Raw genomic sequence first — 22880 nt, 5'->3', positions numbered from 1 at the left:
ACTACACATTTCATTGTTAAGAAATTGTGAGTATAAGACTTTGGGCAATTCCCACAGTTTTGTGGGTGCTCTGAGGCCTTGACTTCTCCTTCCTGCTGTAGATGGATAGGGTTGTAGGGCCAGATAGGTGGAGTACAGATAGGTGAGACACATTTATGCTCTCCATGGTAATTCAGTAAGCATAGTCAAAAGGGAAAATTAATTGAAGGCAAGTAAAAATATACATAGTTCTCTATTATCAGAGTTCTGACTTTAATATACTTGGTGGACTAGTAATTTCCAAGTTCCAAGTTCTCTGTGGAAAGTATCCAGTTGAGGTTTGTACCACTAATCCGAGTACCATGAACTGAGTAGGGCTATCACATTGTTAAGGCAGTGTTGGGAATCTGGTGTTACAAGGCTCAAAATGAATCCATATTTCCTTATGTCCTTTTTGGGGAAGGGTTGAATGTAGATTCAGGAGAAAAATCAGTTTAGTATGCATTCTATACAGTGTATTCTTTTTGATTAAAATTTGCCTAGAGGAATGTTTTTCCAAGAGAGTGGGGTTGTATAATGATGAATAAGGGTAATTTTTAATTGGGGTGGGGGTGTCCTGGGACTTAAACCCAGGAAGATTGTTTTTATTCTTAGTGAAGTTTGTCACAGACAAAAATTAAGGTGCTTAAATATTTCCTTATATTAGCCTTGCATTGTAATTTGCCTTTGTGAGTCAGATTTATAGGGTAGCTACCACATCTCACTTTGCAGATTTGAAAAGGCTACATAGTGGAAGCTGGGTGCAGTGGCACACGCCTGTGATCCCAGCTATTCTGGAGGCTGAAGCAGGATTGCAAGTTCAAAGCCAGACTCAGCAATTTAGTGAGGCCCTAAGCAACTTAGTGAAACTCTGTTTCAAAATAAAAAGGGCTGAGGATATGGCTCAGTGGTAAAGTGCCCCTGCGATAAAATTCCCAGTACCTACCAACCAACCAATCAACAAACAAAAGAGAAAAGACTACGTAATAATATAAATGTGTGTTTGCTGATCAGACTAGGAATTAAGGGTTAGTGGGTGGCCCAGACAGAAGAAATGGGGTAAGGAGAGGTGTCATAGAAGTGGGACATTGCTGGACTTGTTTGTAAAGTGTTCAGTATTAATAAAAAGGCAGCCTGCTGTATGCCATAGTTCTCACTTTCACGTCTGTCACTTATTCCAAGCCCTTCACTGATAAAGAAGGCTAGCACATTAACTTTTGTAAGTGATAAAGCCAGGGTTTTCCAGGTCTCTGACTCAAAGGTCTTTATTTTTTTCCTTTTATGCCCCTCTCTTTTTGAGAAGCCTTAAAATCTAGTTGGGAAATTAGAGAAACATACATATGGCAGTGTGTTAAAGGAAGTTCTAGGTTCCTTGGGAATAGTGACTGTAGTTCTTGAGTTAATGACTGCCTTATGTATCCAGGCAGCGCATTGTACAGCATGTTTCTAATAAATGCTTGTTACTCGAGGGCCCTTAGTATCAAACAGTGTGGCATTTTAAGACAAATAGACTTGGGTTTGAGCCTCCACTTTTTGACTTCCAAGCACATAAAATTCGCCACTTACTTCATCTATACATGCTTGAGTTTCCCTATCTGAAAATGGGAGGAATGTTAATACCTGCCCCATCAAATTTTCAAGATGCAGTGGTAATATGTTAGAAAACACATGATGATACCATGTGACTACTGGTTTGTAGTTGCTGTAGTGACCCTTCTTACTGCAGCATGAGGCTTGCTCCTTACACCCTTGTGTGCATTGTGACTTACTTCTGGCTCTCCAGGGGGCATTTTATTTTATTTGTAGAATGGACATAATACCTTTATTTCATTTATTCATTTTTTTAAATTTAATTTTTTTATTAGCTACACATGATTTACTCATTTTTTATGTGGTGCTGAGGATCGAACCCAATGCTTCACATGTGGTAGGCAAGTGCTCTACCACTCACTGAGCCACAGCTCCACCCCCAGGGGCATGTTTAATGAAGTATTTTTCTCTAGTTTCTTTATGAACAGGTTGAAATTTGAAAATAACCATTTTAGCATAGTATTTCATTTAAAACGATAAATAATAAGATAATGTTATTTTTGTGTGTGTGTGTTCAGAGTCAGGCACAGTGAAACGTAGGATATTATGTCATTTTATAACTTTTATTTTAGATTTTAAAAAACAGATCAGAGGGCTGGAGATGTGGCTCAAGCGGTAGCATGCTCGCCTGGCACGCGTGCGGCCTGGGTTTGATCCTCAGCATCACGTACAAACAAAGATGTTGTGTCCACCGAAAACTAAAAAATAAATAATAAAATTCTCTCTCAAAAAAAAAAACAAACCCCCCCCCAAAAAAAAAAAAAAAAACCCAGATCAGCATAAAGATAAATGAAAAGGCCCACAATCCTACTGTTAGAAAATGCCTGCTGGTGTAAAAAAAGTCCACACGTATGACCAAGAAATTTAAATACCACACAGGAGAAAGCTTCTTTTGTTTGTTTGCTAGGGCTGTCCTAACAAAATACTGCAGACTGAGTGGCTTAAATAGCAGAAACTTACTTTCTTTTTATTTTGGAGGCTAGAAGTCCAAGACCGAGGTGCCAGCAGAGTTGGCTTTAGGTGGCTGCACTCTTGCTGGCTTACAGGCCTTCCCTCTGTGTTGCTGGGTTCTGATCTTCTCTTCTTTTATAAACACCAGACACACTGGATTAGGGTGTGCCCCAACAGTTCCTGTTTAGCTTGGTTTCCTCCATATAGACCATCTCCAAATAAGTCATATGCTGAAGAGTTGGGTGCTAGGTTTCAACACCGGAATCTTGGGATACAATTCATACCTCACAGCTACATACAGTTTTATTTATGTATTCCCCCCCCTCAAAAAAAAATTGCTGTCAGTATAGCTGTGGGCTGTGAATTTGTATAATTCTGGATGATTAAATGAGTTTATTTGGGCTCATTGTAAACAGTACTCATAGCAGCAAAAAATTTACTGTGGAATTGTACCAGTTGAGAAAATAAGCCTGTATAGAAGCAGAGATGGAGTATGTGTGTGGTGTGTGTGTCTATGTGTATGTACCTAAATACTAATATATCAGAGCCTCTGTGTTATGGCTCAGATCTTGAATGTCTCCAGAGGCTTGTGTGTCCCTGATGCAGCAGCGCTCCAAGGTGGGCTTTGGGGATGTGATTGAATCACGAGGGCTCTGATATCTTTGATTGATTAATTTGTTGATGGGTTTATAATTGAATGGACTGGTGGCAGGAGGTCGAAACTGTAGGAAGAAGTAGGTCACGAGGGGCAGGGGCATGCTCTTGAAGGGAATATCTCGTCCCTGGCCGTATTCTCTCTCTCTGCTTCCCTGCTGCTACAAATGGAACAGGTTTCCTTTGCCACACTCTTCGGCTATGATGTTGTATTTTAGACAAAGGGAGTAGCATCTGTAAAGGCAAAAAATTTTGAAGGGATGATGATTAGTTGAATAAACTGGAGTGTAAAACATGAGAGGAGGAGGGCAGATGAGGCTGCTGGCTCAGCACAGACTGTGGCAGTAAGGGTCTTGGTGCTGCATGAAGAAGAGCCTTGGACTAGACTCATTGTAATGTGAAAGAGGGGGAGTGGTGTCAGAATTGCCTTTTCAAAATACCTAGCTGGCCGTAGGATGAAGGGTGTCAATGGAGGGAGATTGGAAGTGGCTAGGTGTTGGCAGGTGAGAGAGACATGAGTGCCTAAAAGACAGTTGGGGTGGTGAAGAGAGAGACAGCAGTCTCAGGTGAGGTTTCAGAGGTAGTATTAATAGGAGTTACTCAGGAAGAGGAAGGAATGGGAATGTTTCAAGTTTCTAGGTGGTTGGAGCAAACCAGGAGAAGCCACATGATGACAGATTCTGTTTCAGATAAGTGTGAAGTTGCCTCTACTTCGTTCAGAGAAGATGGTCACTGGGCATTTGGATATGTGGGTGGTGAGTGTGGAAGAGGGTCAGTGTGAAGGTAGATATTGGGGGAAGAGGACCATGTCCAGTGAAAAACAGGTTGAGAACCTTATTCCAGGGACCATCAGTATTTTCAAGAGTAGACAGAAGGAAGCATTGAAAGAAGCTGAAAAGGAACGGCTCTAGAAGGTAGGATGTGAACTTCTGGTGTGGACATATGTGATGTTAGTGGCGTTTTGTTTTAGAGACAGCTGCAGAAGAAGGCAAAGGTAGTTCATAGTGTCTGATAGATTTGACTGTGTATTATCAGTGAAACAGCTGGTTTGTTAACCACATTGCAGAGGGTTCAGTGGTGAATTAGAAATGAGAGAAAGCATAAGCAGAAAAGATGGATCACTCTTTCTAAACAGGTTTGGCTCCAAGATAAAGTGTATAATGTCCACAGAGGAAGGAAGCAGTTTCAGGAATTTTGGACCTTTAGAGGCAAATAAAAGAGTGGCTTTGAGGACTGGGGATAATGGCAGGAATGGTAGTGGTGGGGAGAGGTTAAAGGTAAATAAGAAAAGAGGGTAGTTTGGAGTAAGAGTTGAGGTGGGAGTACAGGTGGAAGGATGGCAAGAAATGCTCCTGGCAAGTGCATCAGCATGGGTAAGGGGACACCACCACTTGTAGTTCTTTGATATAAAAATGATGCCACTATGAATATTTTAGTGAGTTTTAGTTTTTATTCTTCTACCAAGTGATTTTCTTGGACAGTCACTTGAGTGTGAGTTGAAAGATATTTCCAGGGGCAAAATGTATTCTGGTAATAGGGACTCCACTTTTGGTCTAATTTTCAGTTATATTAAGGTAAGAAAGGCTGAATGAGTGGCTCTGCTACTCAGCATTAACTCTTTTCTGGTAACAGGGAAAGAATCTAGTTTTCTTAATCTTCCTGTTACACAGAAGTATAACAGGAATGATACTTTTTTATAGTATCCCTTTTTACAGGGGTACTGTAATAAAGTGCCACAAATCATATAACTTAAGAAACAAAGTTTATTCTTTTACAGTCTGGAGGTTAGGTGTCCGAAGTGAAATTGTTGGCAAGACTGGTTCCATCTGGAAATTCTGAGGAGGATCTGTTTTGTGCCTGTACCCTTGCTTCTGGTAGTCGACAGCATTTCTTGGTGAACCTTGGCTTGCAGCTGCATGATCTGCTGCCCCTGTCAGGTGTCCATCTTCCTCAAGTGCTTGTCTTCAAATTTCCCTCTTATGGTGGATTTGGGGATTGCCCTATTCCATGATGAGCATATCTTAACCGTATCTTAAAAACTTTATAAATTATCAGTGACCCTGTTCCCAAAAAAGGTTGTATTTCTTAGATTCTGGATGAACATGAATTTTGGGGGGGGACATTCTTAAACAGTAGTTTTAGAATGTGAATAAATTTCATGCATTATCTAAAGTTGTATAGTTTTATCTATGGAATTTTTAAAGCAAACTCATCAGCATTTTTTAATCTATTCAGCTCTTAAGTCTCTGTGATTAAAATTTCTTATTAATTTTAAAAATTGTGATCAATTCAGGTAAAATTGACATTCAAATGAAGTTGAAATCAATTTCAGATGAAGTCCTGTCTATAGTAATAAATCTGAATAATTTTATTTTTGTGCACAAGGATACCATTGTTATCAAGGAGAAATCATTGAGAATATTCTTCTGATCAGATAAGTAATGTCATTGTATGTTTTAAAGTAGATAGTTGTAAAATGATTATTGTTTGATTTTCCTTTGCTCCCCCAAATACCAGGTAAGTTGGTTAAATAATAAACCTTTTTTACAATAAATATAGTGGTAAAAAAGAAGCTTAACCTAGTTTAGAGAGCTATCTCTTTTTTAAAGTTTCTCTAGGGGGTGTGTGTGTGTGTGTGTGTGTGTGTGTGTGTTTTCAGGGATGTGAAGAGGTAGATTTTAGTTATGTCTTGCTTTAAAAAAAAAAATGTACGACTGTTAAGCCTCATTCAGGTTTTTCTGCTATAGTATAGACCAAAGCTGTCTAGAACTTTCTGTTGTGTTGAAGATAATTTGTGTGTGTACATTAATCTACAGCTGCATTTTGCATTTTGATATATTCTGAACATCTCTCTGTAAAACTCCCTCATCCTTTTAATGGCTGCTCTGTATAGTAGCCTGGATGGTTTTTCTCCATCAGCATTTTTCTTTATTATTAAATTGTTGAGGGCCACAGCCCACGCATGGCATGGTTGAGAGTAGTTGAGAGGCCAGCAAGCCATTGAGATGATAATGGTTATGTTAAGCTGTGTATATTAGACCCCTGCTGTCCTCCTGGGCCTGCCACTTTGGAGTTCTTGTGCTACTTTGGAGTTCTCTTGGGTTTCCCGGAGAGTTCCCATTGGTTGGGGAAGTGCTGGAGGAGGGATTTTTCAGTTGGTGGTTCCTGGAGGAGCCCATGGCGTCCGGGAGAGTTCCTGGGGAGTGTGTGTGGGGTGTGCTGGTGGAGTTCAGAAATAAAGTTTGTTCCTGCTTCAGTGGCTCGTGATTTGTGCCCAGCCAGACTGCGGCATTAAATAGTATTTATTTATCTGTTTTAGTGTATGATGTGTATTAACTCAGTTATCAAATATGGAAGATCATTAGTTTCCAATTAAAATCTAATAAATGAAAGTGGACATTACTCATTTTAAGATGTGAACCTCTTTATTAGACTTACTTAAATAAATCAGTATTAATTTTCTTTCTTAAATTTTGGCTTAGTCTTGCCTCCTGAGTTTTTATTTCTTTCTTGAATTAAAAGAAACTTATCAGAGTTTACTTTTATTCTGGTGAAACTTGGTTTTGAGTGATAGCACTAAATTTTAACAATCAGGCAGGTATCTTCTTTGTAACCAATCTTGGGTAAGTCGTGTTTTTTAGAGGGAGAGGAGTGGGATGGATGTGGAAAGGAACATGTAAGATATTTTTTCTTTTTTTCAAATAATTACTTATGTGGGCTGGAATAGATTGAACCATATAAAATCGCCTCTTTTTTAAGGGTGAAAATGTTCAAATGTTGTTAATTTTTTCCCAGCTCATACAGGAAGCCTTAATTCAAGAAACTGGCGGGGAAGCAGTTAGTAAACTGAGTAAACTGATGTCCTGTAGGGAGGTACAGTTGAAGGTTGTTCATTAGTGTAGGGTTCCATTCCAAGAGAAGGATAAGGACTACATTACATTATAGTCAATAATTTTTTCTAAACCATGTATTTTTTCATAGTGTGACTTTGTTTTATGACATTAAAAAAACACTATTTATTTATTTATTTATTTTTATGTGGTGCTGAGGTTTGAACCCAGTGCCTCAACTGTGCTAGGCAAGCGCCCTACCACTGAGCTTCAACCCCAGCCCCTGTTTTATGACATTTTAACATTGAATTTTCAATCCATCAGAAAGTTTCTCATACACAAACAAGTGGGTTTAAAAATAAATTTTAGGGCTGGGGGTATAGCTCAGTGGCAGAATATGTACTAAGAATGCACAAGACTTTGAGTTCAACCCCCAGCAGTCCAGTATTCTCCCATCTTGTGGATACTAATAAACCCCCCCGGATGTTCAAATCTCCTATATAAAATGACCTAGTATTTGCATATAACCTATACCCATATGCTTTATTTTATTTTTTGAGAAAGAGTCTCTTTATGTTGCTCAGCGTGGTCTCAAACTCCTCGACTCAGGTGACCCTCTTCTCTCAGCCTCCTGAGTAGCTGGGATTACAGGTGTGAACCAGACATCCCCAGCATCTGTGCCCTTTAAATATCTCTACAATACTTAAAACACATAATGCAATGTAAATGCTATGCAAATAGTCAATATAAGGTATTACTTTAGGGAATAATGACAAAAAATGTCTAATGTTCAGTACAGATGCAGGCTTTCAGTTTGGCTGGTTTAATCCATGGTGTGGAACCCGTGGATACAGAAGGCTGATTGTAATTCATTTTGAATACTAGCGATTTTGGATTATCTTTACCCTAACTTTGCCCCAATTCTGTTAACACAGGCAGTAAAAAAATGTACTATGTTTCACTACCGTGCAGTTGTGTAAAATTCTAGTTTAAGGAACATTTATCTTCATATACTTGAATTAAAATAACTATGGGCACTCAACAGATGCTATTTTGATGTAAGTGCTATAATATTATGTTAATGAATCTAGAATAGTGCTTAGGACATGGTAAGATCCTTAACAAATGCCATTTGATTTTGAATTGCCCTTTTTTCCTGAAGGCATGGAAACATTTGGGAATAAAGAGTAAAAATAGTTCCACAAACATGATGAAATTGGAACTCAAAATGAGAACTATTTAAAAATTCTAATACATTGGTTTTTCTAGTAAAATCACAGTTATTTGTTAAGTTAGAACTCAAGTTTCACAAAAAAGAATGTGCTTGGTTTTATCTAAATTTTATGTATCAAAGTTTATCAAAATTCCATGATTAGGACATACTTACTTTTTCCATTAAATGCATTTATTTGTAGATGTATAAGTATGTATCCACGTATGAATGAAATCTATCAAATCATATATTCATTTTAAAGCTTTACATCTTTTATCCCAACCTAGATATTTCACTTTTAAAAATGAAATTTAGGATTTAATCACTTTAAATGACTTTAAATCATAGATATGTCTTTATTTTAAAGTATTCTAAAAGCATACACATGCATCATAAATGCCATTCTAGCAGAAGATAGATGTCTCAAGCTCAATTTTGCTCCCGGAGGTGATCACTGGGAACTTTCTTGTATTTCTTTCTAGTTGTTTTTGTCTTGTTGCTAAAACATGTTTATATGAATAGAAAAAAATATGTAGACATTGATATGTATTTTTTTTTTTTTAAATAAGTAGAATTACAGTATTGTAAATACTGTGTTTTAACAGTATGTTGTACCTCTTTTAATAGCTTCATCTTAAGGTAGGTGCAGTTCAATAGTGATTGAAATAAAGTAATTTTTTCATTTATTGTATCCTGTTTAAAAATTATTAGTTCTATAAAATTATGTTACCTGAATGTCAGTAAGAAGGAATGGCTCAGGTAAAAACAAACAGAAGTTGGATTAAATAATTAAAACCTGTGGGTGCACGGCTCATGCCAGTGATCCCACCTACACAGCTGACTGAGGTGGTTAAGTTGGTGCCCGGCCTTAGCAATTTAGTGAGATCCTGTCTCAAAACAAACAAACAAAAGCAAACCAAACCAAACCAAAACAAAACAAAACAAAAAAACCCCAGAGGGCTGAGGATGTAGTTCAATAGTAGAGCACTCCTGGGTTCAATTCCTAGTACTGCAAACAGCAAAACCAAACCCAACCCTTTTATTAAATGGCTATTTGTGAGGGTGAGGAAATGTAGTTTCTAACCTACATGATCTGTAAAAAATGTCTTATTCTGGGTTTTGATTGTGGTTCAGTGGTAGAGTGCTTGCCTAGCATGTGTGAGGCACTGGTTTTGATTTTCAGTAAACCCCCCACACAAAATAAAGGTACGTTGATAACCAAAAAAAAAAAAATATTTTTAAAAAAGTTACATCTCTTATCTGTGCTAGAGGCCCACTTACACTTTTGGGGACTAATTATCTTGATCTACTTTAATAGTATTCTGTGGTTGTTCTTGTGGCAGACTAATGTGGTGTTTTTAAAATTTGTTTTTAGATGTATGGACCTTTATTTTACTCATTTATTTATATGTGGTGCTGAGAATCGAACCCAGTGCCTCACACGTGTTAGGCAAGTGCTCTACCACTAAGCCACAGTCTTAGCCCCCTAACTTAATTTTGTTAAGGATACTTAACAAAATTCTACATTCAGAGTGTCCACTGTTAAGTTAGAAATCCTGGGTCCATTTGCTGGTTTTACCATCTAGAACGATACTTAGGAGCTTGGGCTGTATAGTAACCCAGTGCTGGTTCAGATCCTGACTCCACTATAGAATCATTATCTATGATCTCTCTGTGCTTCAGTTTCCCCTTCTGTGAAGTGGGAATGATTGTTGTGCTGAGTGCATGAACCTGGCTGTGTTAGTTGAAGCTATGCTGGCTGAGGTCTCCTGCTCACCACATTAACAGCTCAAACTCTGTGCTCAGCAACATGTGACAGAATCAGAGGTTGCCCAAGGCAGATAGGGAGAGAGGAGGTGAGGGATTGCATGGGATTTTGGGGACAAGATTTGGGAGAGGCAAAGAGGCTTTTGTTCTTTTCCACATTTCATTGTCTAGTACTCAGTCACATGGAAGGGAAGTTGGGAAATGCAATCTAATTGTGTGCCCAGTGGGAAAGGAAGAGCCAGCCAATCTGCCATAAGTGCTTGGCACAGAGCCTAGCAGATTCTGAAATCCTTAAGCAAGTCAATTCACCTCTCAGGGTCTGAGTTTCTGTCTTAAAGTCGGGATCATAGGAATTTACATGATGCTGTTGAAGGAGAACTGTATAGTACAACCGTCTTAGGAAAGTTCCCATAAAGACTTTGAGTATCTTTTTTTCCCCTCAATGTGAGGAAACTCAGGCACATGAATCCTGGAGCTAGTGTTTGGACCAGTAGTCTTGGTGTTCGTGCATGGTCAGCACCTTGATGCTGCTGAAGGTTCTGTGTGAGCTCATCTGAAGGTTCTTAGCTCTATTTGTGTGCTCATCCAGGATTTTCCCCCTGCTGGTGCCTTTTCTTCAGCAGAGGTCTTTTTTTTTGTGCTAAATTCTTTCACATTGCTTCCACTTCCATCCGTGTTCTTCTGTTTCCTTCTACTCACCTTGGTGTTCAGTAAGTTATGGTCCCTCCTTTTTTCTTTCTACTCCCATTTTAGAAAACTTTGTATTTTTTAAGAAGAGTTGCCATATGCAAATCAAGGACCCCTGAGTACAGTAGAGGGTGCCCGCCCTGCCTTGTTCTCTTTGTACTCTTCCCGACTCTTGTGTTAGTTTGAAACAAATTTCAGGCATAATATTGTATTCTCATTTAAAATACTTGAGAATGTTAAAGACTCTTAAATAAAACTAACGCCAATATCATATTTAAAAATAATTGATAGTTAAATCCATAATATAAAATATTAACTGTTCAGATAAATAGTTGTCTAAATTTCTTTAATGATATTTTGTTTGAGTCAGGGTTTGAATAAGGCCTAATATCTTAATCTGTAGGTTACTACCTTCCTTTTAATTCTTGTAACTTGTTAAAAGAAAGGTTCATTTGTCCCATGGAATTTCCCATAGTCTGGATTTTGCCGACTGTATATCTGAGGTTTAACATCAGGCTTATCCATGGTGTCGTCTTTCTCTGTTGTCCATATTTCCAAATGAGTAATAAGAACCAGAGGCTTGATTTTTTTTTTTTTTTTAAATGACTGTCTTAATTATATTCTCAGGAGCACATAATACCGGGCTCTTTCTGTTTTTGACACTGAGAGCAGTTGAAGACCAGTGCCTATATGCATTCGTTCAAAGGAGTCTAAAATGATTGAGGTTCTAACACTGTCATTTCTGCATATTATTCATTAGAATACTTTTTTACGAAGAGAAAAATCAATGTCATCTCTTATTTCATTGTGTAATTGATTTTCTAGTGTGTTTGACTTTTGCTGCTTCTTTACTTTCTAAAAAATTTTTTTGGTATTGGGGAATTGAACCCTGGAGGGCTTAAACACTGAGCCACATCCCCAGCCCTTTTTATTTTTTATTTTGAGACAGGGTCTTGCTAGGTTGCTTAGGGCTTTGCTGAGGCCAGTTGTTTAATTTATTTATTTTTATATGGTGCTGTGGATCGAACCCAGTGTCTTACTTGTGCTAGGCAGGCGATGGCAGGCGATCTACCACTATGCTAAATACTACCCCTGCCTCTGAATAGTCTTTTGTTGGACATGGAAATGCCCCCTTGTTCTCCAATCTCAGAGAGTTAAAAACAATGCACAGATGAATATTCTTAGAACTTAACCTTTGTATACTTTATTATTTACTCATGATAAACATTAAACGCTGAGGTTAAATTCCTGGACCAAAGGTGTACAGATTTTAATGAATTTTAATATTGATAAATATCTCTAAAGAATAATAGTACCAATTTGTACTTTGACCAATAATATATGGCTATATCTGTTTGCCTATTCTTTGCTGAATCTGGGAATTGTAATTTTAACAAAATTCTTAAAAAAGGATCGAAAATTGGCCTGGAAATGCAGTCATCCTCTGTTCTGTCCCCAAATTCTGCTTACAAATAAATTGATATAATTTTAGCTGAGTATGAAAGTGCTAGCAAAATTGAAATGACAAGTTCATTTCCAAATAAAATAAATAGCCTGTGAGTCACAGATATTGGGGTGGGATGGCCACAGGGCAGTTGGCAGCATTAGAGATGACTCCAGAGTGTTGTGGTAAGTGTTTGAAAACATGGTATATTTGAAGGGTAAGATGAGTTCAGAGAGGTAGAAAGGCAGATGTTCTAAGTGAGGACCATGGCATGAGCCAAGGAGGTAGTCTCATGTTTGAAGAACTGTTGGCAGGTCAGGTTTCTGAGTTGATCCCACACTGCTATTATGAGTTCAAAACATGTCATTTTTCTGTATAAAATCTGAGTAGTTTTTGGAATCTCTGATCTGGAAAGATTGTGTGTTTCAGAAATAAGTCATTTTGAGAGAAAGGATAGTTCTTAGGGGAGGAATGGGAAAAAGAGTTGGAAGGGTAGACTGGTCATTAAAAAAAGACCTGTATTGTAGGAGTTGGGTTCTTAGTTAGTGTTCTGTAGACAACCTTACAGATTTATTTTTTTAAACCTATGGATTTTTGATCATGTGGAAAATGCTTTGTTAAGGTAACTTGAGGGGACAGATAGTCAGAGACAAAGAGACCAGTGAGTGAAATGTTTTGAGTGATGGCACCAGGAACCAAAAGGAGCATGTGGGAGGGGCCATGCAAAGGGAAAGAACTGGAAGAACACTAATTTCACTGCTCCAAAGACCACAAAAGGAATGCTCACACATTACTTGAAGCTTTTGGCCTAAAAGTTTTAAGAACAGTAGATGTCAGGAGGGGAAGGTAGTTTAGATTCTAAAAGTTATTACAACATCTAGCTTAAAGTATTGTTTTTAACCAGAATTCAAGGTTTATGGTATTTTTTAGTTCCAGTTGCCAAATTATTTAAATGGTGTTATTCATTTCTTAAGATATTTCAAGACCTTGGTTCTTGAGAAAAAATGGAACCAATATTTATTAACATTTATTGTGGAAGAAAGAATAGGAATGTGATGCGGTAAAGTAGGGTTTCTTAGCCTTGATAGTATGGACATTTTGGTTAGCTGACTCCTTTTGGGGTTGGTGTCCTCTGCATTATAGGACCTTTAGCAGCATCTCTGGACTCTGCCACTACATAGTAACACCCTGTATCCCCTGTTGTGACAACCAAGAATGTCTTCATACGTTGCCAAGGTCTCACGGGGACAATCCCTGCCCATTGAGAACCACTGTTCCAGAGTACAGCATCAGAACCACCAAATAGCAGTTATTGGTATGCCTAGAACAGTGCCTAACATAACACTCAAATATTTGTTGAATAAATGAATAGTCATTTGTGAATTTAAAACAGAACAAAACTCTGGTGACTGACTGTGTAAGTTGGTTTACAACAAAGCGGGACATCCCATTGAACAACTCTTTTAGATTTCATTTTCTAATCTGGATTGTTATACTGATGAGGCTAACTTTTCTTCCTTCCTTCCTTCCTTTCCTTCCTTTCTTTTCTTTTCTTTCTAGAATTTTTAAATTATTTATTTTTTAGTTTTCAGCGACCACATCATCTTTATTTGTATGTGGTGCTAAGGATCGAACCCCATTGCTGTGCGCATGCCAGGCGAGCGCGCTACTGCTTGAGCCACATCTCCAGCCCCAAGGCTAATTTTTCTAAATGTGTAACTGATTCTAATTTTTTGTTGTTTTAAAACTTTTAGAACCTCTTTGCTGAACTGTGTTCATGTTTTTTAGTTTGGGGTTCAAGTCTTTTGCATATCTTGGGTCCATCTTACTTTTCAACACTTTTACTCTCTTCCCATTGTGGTCGAATTTTGCCTTCTTCATTGCCACTTGTCCAAGCCATTCTTGTTGCCTCCTTCCTCCCCTCCCTTTTCTCAATTCATCCCTTTTCTCACTTCACCTACCTATTTTCCTTTGTCAAAATTTCCCCTGCTTTTCTTCTTATTTTTTTTTTAAGATTGTTCATTGACATAATTGTATTTATGGGGTACAAGGTGATGTTTTAGTACATGTACATGTTGTGGAATGATTATATTAAGCTAATAAACATCCATCACCTCACATAGTTTTTATGGTAATGAAAACATTAATAATCTATTATTATTGACTGTGATCACTGTGCTGTGCAATACATCTCAAAAAACCTACTCTCTGGTTCAGAAGTCTCCCTACATCTAGCCTCTGATAACCACCATTCTATTCTACTTTTCTAAATTATACTTCTATGAATTCCTCATATAGGAAACAGCCATGTAGCCGGGTGCTGTAGTGAATCCTTGTAATCCAAGATTCTGGGAGTCTGATGCAGGAGGATCCCAAGTTCAAATCCGGCCTTAGCAATTTAGCAGGTTCTTAAGCAACTTAGTACCTGTCTCAAAATAAAAAATCGAAAGGGCTGGGGATGTGGCTCAGTAGTAAAGTGAGGTTCAATTTCCAGAACCAAGTTGAAAAAAAAAATGATGTATCTCATTCCTGAGACAGCCCACATCCCCCTTGAACCTGCTTTCCTAAGTAAATCTCTATCTGGGGTGGGGGGGAGAGGATCATCCAGTATTTATATTTGTCTTTCTGTGCCTGACTTTTGCCACTGACATAGTGTCTTCCAGGTTCATCATATTGTCATAAAGGGTAGGATGTCTAGCAGTGGGCCCAGTTTCATTCTTTTGCATGTGGACATCCTGTTTTACCAAAAGCCACATTTATTGAAGAAGAGACTGCTGCTTTTTCATTCTGTATTCTTGGCATCTTTGTCAAAGATCAGTTGGTCATAAATGTGTGGATGTATTTCTGGGCTCCCTATTTTATTTCACGGGTATGTCTACTTTTTATTGCTAATTTTATACTCTTTTGATTACTATAGCTCCGTAGTATATTTTGAAATCAGGTAAATATCTTCTAATTTTGTTCTTGCTAAGATTGCATAACTATTCAGGGTCATATATGTTTTCATATCAGTTTTAGGATTGTTTTTCTAATTCTGTGAAAAATGCCACTGGAATTTTGATAAGGATTGCATTTAGACTGTAGGTCACATTGAGTAGGATGGGAATTTTCACAATGTTAATTCTTCAAATTCATGAACAGAGGACACCTTTCCATTTGTTTGTGTTTTCAGTTTCTTTCATCATATATATATATCTATATATATATTTTTTTAATTTTAGTTTTTTGGATAGGATCTCACTAAATTTCCAGGTTGACTTCAGGCATGCAATACTCTTGCCTCAGTATCCCAAGTTGCTGGAATTGCAAGTGTGCACCACTGTGTTCAGCTAGAATGTTCTATGTATAACCTCCTGTCATCTGTAAAAAGAAAGTTTTAGTTCTTTATTTCCAATTTGGGTGCCTTTTCTTTGCTTTTCTAGGTTTTCTGGCTAGGAATTCCAGTTCTATATTGAATAAAAGTGGTGAGAATGTTATTTCTTGTTCCCAATCTTAGAGGAAAAGTTTTGTTTTTCACTGTTGAGTATGGTCTTAGCTGTGGGCCCCAAATAGGTGGCATTTGTGGTACGTCATATTTGTTGCTTTGTGCACCTTGAACAGTCCTTGCTTCACTGGTTGAATCCCCTGATGATGTGCTATTGAGTTTTGTTTGTCAGTATTTTGCTGAAGATTTTGCATGTATGTTTATCAGGGATATATAATTTTTAAAATTAATTAATTAATTTTTAATTTATATATAACAGTGGAATGCATTACAATTCTTATGACATATATAGAGCATAATTTTTTATATCTCTGGTTGCATACATAGTATATTCACACCAATTCGTGTCTTCATACATGTACTTTGGATAATAATGATCAGGGATATATATTTTTTTAAATATTAGTTGTGGTTGGACACAACACCTTTTATTTATCGCATGTGCTAGGCGAGCACTCTACCGCTGAGCCCCAGCCCCAGCCCCTCATCAGGCGTTGTCTGGCTTTTTACCCCCTAAATTTTGAAATCTTGCAGACTTGTTTTCTGCATGATTTATTACATTAGAAATCAGTCATCTTAGGATACATAGAACCCCACCCCCACATGTCAACTATTTCAAAATTAATTGTCTCAGAGGTCCAGGAAGAAAGCCCAAGAAAAGTAAATAAAAAGTGCTTTGAGGGCTGGGTTGTGGCTCAGTGGTTAGAGCACATGTGAGGCACCGGGTTTGATCCTCGGCATCACATGTTAATAAATAAAAAAAGGTATCCACCTACAACTATAAAGAAAATTTTTAAAAAGTGCTTTGAACTAAGTGACAATAAAAGCTTAAAGTATCAGGATTTCTGGGATGAAACAGTACTCAGATTGAAAGAAGCTAGAATAACAAATTATTTTCAAATTATATAGTAGAAAGGAAAAAAATAAGAGTAGGAGCAGAAATATATGAAATAGACAAAAAATAATACAGCTAAAATTTGATAGAAATCAGTAAGTCTAATCAAGAAAAAAGCAAGAACATAAAAGTTAATATATGTTGTTCTAGGCCCTCCTAGCTTTGAGGGTCTGAGTTGAGAAATCAGCTGAGCTCTGACTTGATTTCCCCCAAACGTAATCTTATATATTTTTTTCTCTCACAGCCTTTAAAATTTTAACCTTATTCTGTATGTTAGACATTTTTGTTATAATGTACTTTGGTGTAAGTCCGTTGTAATTTTGTACATTTGGGGTCCTGTAAACTTCTTGTATTTGATTTTCCATTTCATTCTTTAGGTTTGGGAAATTTTCGGATATTATGTCGTTGAAAAGATTGTGTGTTCCTTTGGTTTGTATCTCCACACCTTCATCTATCCCATTAAATCTTAAATTTAGTCTTTTTGTGTTATCCCATAATTCTTGGAAGTTCTGTTCATGGCTTTTTAACATCTTCTTACTGTGGTCAACTCTGTTTTCAAGATTATATATTTTGTCTTCATTACTTGAGGTTCTGTCTTCCAAGTGATCTAGTCTGTTAGTGATGCTTTCCATTAAAAATTAAAAAAAAAATATTTTCTGGGCTGGGGATGTGGCTCAAGCGGTAGTGTGCTCTCCTGGCATGCGCGGGGCCGCTGGGCACTGGGTTTGATCCTCAGCACCACATAAAAATAAAGATGTGGTGTCCGCCGAGAACTAAAAATAAATAAATAAATATTGAAAAAAGTTCTCTCTCTCTCTCTTTCTCTGAATAAAGTCTATATTTATTTATTTATTTATTTATTTTTTGAGAGAGAGAATTTTTTTAATATTTATTTTTTAGTTCTCGGCGGACACAACATCTTTGTTGGTATGTGGTGCTGAGGATCGAACCCGGGCTGCACGCATGCCAGGTGAGCGCGCTACCGCCTGAGCCACATCCCCAGCCCAAAAGTCTATCTTTAAAAAAAATATTTTCTTAGTTGTAGTTGGACCCAATACTGCCACATTACCCATTTATTTTTTTATGTGGTCCTGAGGATGGAACCCAAGTATTTTACCACTGAGCTACAGCCTCAGCCCTTTCTTGTTGTTTTTATGTCTGCCCATTTAGCAGTAGAGTTTCTATCCTGTGGACTTATAATGTCTGAAGTTTTCCAATACTTCAGTGTTTAGGGAGAGACGAATAATAACAACCACCAATGCAAACAAAATAACACATTAAACCAAATAGTTCCTACTATGATGTCTACAATGTTAATTATCACAAAAAACAGAAATAGTATAATTAGTTATTGCCTACAATAAGAACAGCAAGTCTGTGAAGAGTTTATAATTTCAAATGGTGGACAGGGAGAGAACAGAAGCCATATAGGATGTGGTAATTAAGAGGAAAGAGGAGAGAAAAAGAAAAAAAGGGAGAGTGAAAGAAAACAATAGAGATTGGCTGTTAGCGGAAGAAAAGAAAGAATCAAGGGAAACAGAAGGAAAATATAAAGTAAAAACTTATAAACTTAAAAGAATACAAAATAAAACTAAAAAGCAAATACAAATATGTGTAAATGTCCATGTACCATTAAGGTCACAATTAAACACAGAAAAAGAATAGAAAAAACCTTGATGGAAAGTTAAAGAATCTCTTGTTGGAGGAGTTCAAAAGATTTCTCATTTTCTCTTCTCAATGGTTTTAGGAGCTGGTGCCCCACCCTCTGGCTTGCTGGAGGGAGAGAGGTGACCCTGTAGGTGGGATTCCTGAGGCAAGGTTTAGGCTTAGGTGGGCTCCAGGCTCTTTGCTGAATGCCAGTTGGTCTGGAGATTTTAAATCAGTGCCCGGTACTTGCTGGTCCCTGCTGGAAGACTCTACCCCAGGGGTCTTCCCTGGGTTCCACTCGTGTGGTGGAGACCCAGTTCTTAGTCCTCTGTGTCACCTGCAGACCCCACATTTCCTTTTCTCAGGTTCAGTCTGCAAACCATTTCTCCCACCCCTACCCTTCTGAGTTCCTGGCCAGATGATCCACTTCTCTCCCAGCAGGTCCTGCAGGCAGTTGGATGGGAAGGACAGAGGTCAGTGGAGTGGGTTTCTGCGACCAGTTGTCTCCTATGTAAACCTCTCTCCATGTTTGGTTTCCTCCTGGTCACTTAAGCGCACTCTTCGCCCTGCACCATGTGTTTACTGGCCTATATTTCAGGCCCAACTGTGGTTTGCCAGGAATTGGCTCCCTCGGCTGCTGGTCCCGGCGCAGTGGCTGCCAAATGTTTCCTTTCTTAGTCCCCCGCAGGCCTCCTGGAGAGATGGTGGCTTCTCTCCCCACACACGGATGTTGTGCAGCACATCTTCCAGGTTGGCCAGGCAGTGTCCTTGGTCCCTAAACACTCTGTCTCTGTGTGCTCTGTACCCAGACACTCTGTGCTGTTCCTCTAATTCCCTTATCCCTCCACTCTGGCTCTCGGAGGGAGTGCTCCAGCTGAGCTTCCCGCCTACCTGTGGCAGTGGCTGTGGGACTGGGGATTTCTTTCTTATTATATCTAGCCTCCTGTGTCCCCAGTCTGCTTTGAATATCCAGTTTTCAATTCCAGTAATAGTCCCCCTGGATTATTTTGTTCACCCACCTTGCTGAGAAGCTGCCTGTCTGCTTGTCACAGTATGGGGCAGCCAGGAACGCGATCTCTATTCCCTGACTTTGGTATTAGGATAATTTTGACCTTGTAAAATGACATTGAAAGTTCACCCTCTTCAGTACTTCAGTAATGTTTGCGAAGGATTTGTGTTAATTCTTATAAGTGCTGGGTAGAAAACAGCTGTTGATTCCTAGGCCTTTCCTTGTTGGAAGTTTTTTTGAGCTCTCATTTTCTTTGCTTATTACTTTGTTCAGATTTTCTGTTTCCATGTGGTTCAGTCTTGGCAGGTTGTATTTTTATGGGAATGTATCCATTTTTTGATTCTTTTTTTTTTTTTTTGAGTTTTTTTATTTATTAAAAAAAGTCTTGTAAAAATTTTTAGGATATCACAGGAAATAGTAAAACACAAAAATCTTGTGCTTTGTTTACTCCCTAGTTTGCAACAATGCAAACAATAGACGTTACCCTGGAATTAAAATTAAGAAATGCTATATTTATTGTATTAGGGCTATCGAAACATTGTCTAACTTCCCATTCATTTTCCTTTAGATAAATTTCTGTTGCCTTCCCTCACTCCCCATCTTCCCTTAAGTTTTAATTTTTTTTAAAATTTTAATTTGTTATATATGACAATACAATGCATTACAATTCATATTACATACACAGAGCACATTTTTTCCTATCTTTTTTTTTTGTAATTCAATCTTTAATGTAAAAACAGAAATAATACAGACAATAAATTAAGGACCCCAATGCAAATGATGCCCAAGATGATCCTAAAAGCACACTAGCAAGCCTTGGACACGGGTATGGCTCAAAGGCAGCTGAACAGCTCTTCCTCTGCAGTCCTCGGCCACCCCTGGGAGGCACAAGATCTCATTTGTCCTAGAGAAATGAAGGAATAACTCCCAAGCTGATAGAGAGGCTTCAAAGGGAGCAGTTCTGAAAGTTGCTTTCTTATAATCAAAATAGGTATTCTCATGGTCTGGCTGTTTACAGCCAGTACTGTTTACTTTCCTTTGTGTATTTATATGACCAAGTATGACTAGACTTGTTACCTGCTATTATTTAATTTTAATGGCAAACCTGTTCCTGTGATTTTGGCCTGACCTACAAGAGCTCCTGAAATTTTTAGGTGCTCAAAAACTTGGAATGAATAGCTGTCTGTTCAAACACATCTTTAAAAAAGTTGACTGAGGAGACTACAGGGGAAAAAGGACAAGGCCTTACACATTCTGCAGTGGGGGCCTGGGGTAATCAGGGAATAGCAATCATTCTCTTGTAAGAAATGCAAGGTACATTCCCTGAGGTCAATCTGGGGAAGAAAAAACAAAAAACAAGAACCACCTAAATGTGTGTTTACTGTGAAGAGACACCCAATTATGTTTTCTGGTTCCTTCCACTGGCCAGCTCAGGGTGGGATGGGAGGTATGAAAGACACCAATCCCTAATTCTGTTGCAAGCAGGTCTGGGGGACCACATACCTGTCCAGGATGCTATTGCTAATCTCATCCTATATTATAGGGCGAGTTTATGGGAGGCTGAGCAGGGGTGGCCAGGAGATTTTCCATTCAGAGCTGGAGGGGTATTCCCAAAGGCTCCCCCATACATCCCCAAGTCAGCCATGAGAGGCAGCCCTCTGATCAGGAGGGGGATGGGCTTTCGATCCTGCTACTCTGGTCTTGGTCGGGTGCATCCTCCTCTTTGTGCTCCAACTTGAAGTTCTCAAGCTCCTGCAAAACCTCGTCCATGAAGTCCTGGGAATTCTGTTTGTAGGATACAGCTAATCGAATTGCATCATTGAAGAGCTTCACGACATTGGTACCATCAGCAGCTGAGACAAAGTACAGGGGCAGAGAGAACTTCCTGGCAAAATTGAAGCTTTTTTGGGTCGCATTTATATCCGCATCAATTTTGTTGGCTACCATAATGCATGGGATCTCTGGCCTGAATTCCCGAAGCTCTGCATACCAGGTACTCAGGTTTTTATAGGTGACCTTCCTCTGCACATCAAACACCATGATGCAGGCGTGGGCCTTGTGGTAGTAGGAGGCATGCATGCTCTGGAAGCGCTCCTGGCCTGCTGTGTCCCAAAAGTCCACAAGAATGGTCTTGCCATCCACGGTGGCCGTGTGCTTGTACAGAGTCAGAGCATATGTGGACAGCTGCTGTGGCTGGAATCCATTCATGAGAAATCTCTCCATGAGTCCCCAATCTCTGAATCCTTTTCTGGCTTTCACATAACTGACCACCAACAGTCCCAAACAGATGAGAAGTGGCACATCTCATGAGGACAAGCAGCCAGCACTCACTGCAGAGCCTCTCCTCACTTCTCTAGGCAGAAAGTTCCACAGTGGATCAGGTAGGTATTGGACTTGCCCACTGCACTGTCCCCTAGGCAGATGATCTTCACGTTGTCATCAGCATCGTATTTCTCTTGGTCCAGCTCCCATGGTTTGGCTCTATCCCCTGCCATTGGCTCTCAGTTGTAGAGGCCCAGCTAGATGATCTTGTCAGTGTTGGGCAGACCTCGCACTGAGTTCAAAGGTGTGCACAGGAGTTGACTGTAATGCCTTTGCATAAGAAGGAACTGAGCCTTGCTCACTGCAGTACTCTCAGCCGTTAGTGCAGTGCCTGGGAAGTGGCAGATGCTTGGTGAGCATGGTAAGGGTTCTCTCCTTCCACTTCCACTCTGCGGCACAGCGACGTGCGATCCAGGGAAACGGTTGGAGACACCAGGGACGCCACCGCCCTGCGGACCCGTAGCCACGCCGGGCCCACCCGCCAGCCCAGCTCACGCAGCACCGCCCTCTGCTTCCGCTGTGCAGCGTCCCTGCAGCTGCTACGCAACCTTTTCCTATCTTTGATTGTATACAAAGTAGAGTCACATCCTTTGTGTCTTCATACATATACTTAAGGTAATGATGACCATCACATTCCACCATCTTTGCTACCCTTATGTCCCCTCCCTCCCCCTTTTCCCTTTGCCCTATCTAGAGTTCATTTATACCTCCCCTTACCCCTAGCATATTATGAATCAGCATCCTTAGATCCAGAGAAGTCAATGTGGCATTTGATTTTTTGGGATTGGCTAATTTCACTTAGCATTATATTCTCCAGTTCTATCCATTTACCAGCAAATCTCATTATTTTATTTTCTTTTAATGCTGAATAATATTCCATTGAGTATATATACCACATTTTCTTTATCCATTCATCTACTCAAGGGCATCTAGATTGGTTCCACAGTTTAGCTATTGTGAATTGTGCTGCTATAAATATTGATGTAGCTGTGTCCCTGTAGTATTCTGTTTTTAAGTCCTTTGGGTATAGACAAGGAGTGGGATAGCTGGGTCAAATGGTGATTGGGTTCCCAGTTTTCCAAGGAATCTCCAAACTGCTTTCTGTGTTGGCTGCACCAATTTGCGGTCCCACCAGCAATGTGTGGGTGTGCCTTTTTCCCCACATCCTTGCCAACACTTACTGTTGTTTGTATTCTTTTATTTTTTTTTAATTAGATGTTTCTTTAAAAAAATTTTTTTGTGTAGTTGTAGATGGACAACATGCCTTTATTGTATTTGTTTATTTTTATGTGGTGTTGAGGATCGAACCTCACACATGCAAGGCAAGCACTCTGCCACTGAACTATAGCCCCAGCCCTGTTGTTTGTAT

At 39.0% G+C, this 22880-nt stretch overlaps 2 protein-coding genes across 15 annotated transcripts in view; one reads left to right on the top strand and one right to left on the bottom strand.

Moving 5' to 3' along the window:
* Kmt2c (lysine methyltransferase 2C) overlaps nucleotides 1-22880 on the top strand; it is a 275600-nt gene that overhangs the window by 30393 nt on the left and 222327 nt on the right. The gene's annotated exons all lie outside the window — the stretch shown is intronic.
* Nucleotides 19899-22053, bottom strand: LOC124083234 (rab-like protein 2A). Its single transcript, XM_046429849.2, has 3 exons — nucleotides 21916-22053; nucleotides 21578-21842; nucleotides 19899-21416 (listed from the first exon to the last, which is right to left on the bottom strand). Exons 2-3 carry the CDS (start codon nucleotides 21682-21684, stop codon nucleotides 20852-20854), a joined length of 672 nt encoding a protein of 223 aa, XP_046285805.1. The 5' UTR covers nucleotides 21685-21842; nucleotides 21916-22053; the 3' UTR covers nucleotides 19899-20851.

Source organism: Marmota monax, unplaced genomic scaffold (genome assembly GCF_021218885.2).
Source record: "Marmota monax isolate L192 unplaced genomic scaffold, Marmota_monax_Labrador192_F-V1.1 WCK01_AAM20220418_F8-fsc00193, whole genome shotgun sequence".
Classification (NCBI taxonomy): domain Eukaryota; kingdom Metazoa; phylum Chordata; class Mammalia; order Rodentia; family Sciuridae; genus Marmota; species Marmota monax.
The sequence above is the reverse complement of the archived record's forward strand: the minus strand, read 5'-3'. Positions and strand labels throughout refer to the sequence as shown.

What these genes read in the sequence shown, in the direction of transcription:
- LOC124083234 (XM_046429849.2), bottom strand. Translation starts at nt 21,684, where the DNA reads ATGGCAGGGGATAGAGCCAAACCATGGGAGCTGGACCAAGAGAAATAC. An exon ending in AGTGCAGTGGGCAAGTCCAA is followed by an intron (nt 21,417 to 21,577) that starts TACCTACCTGAT and finishes CAGAGATTGGGG; the next exon opens with ACTCATGGAGAGATTTCTCA.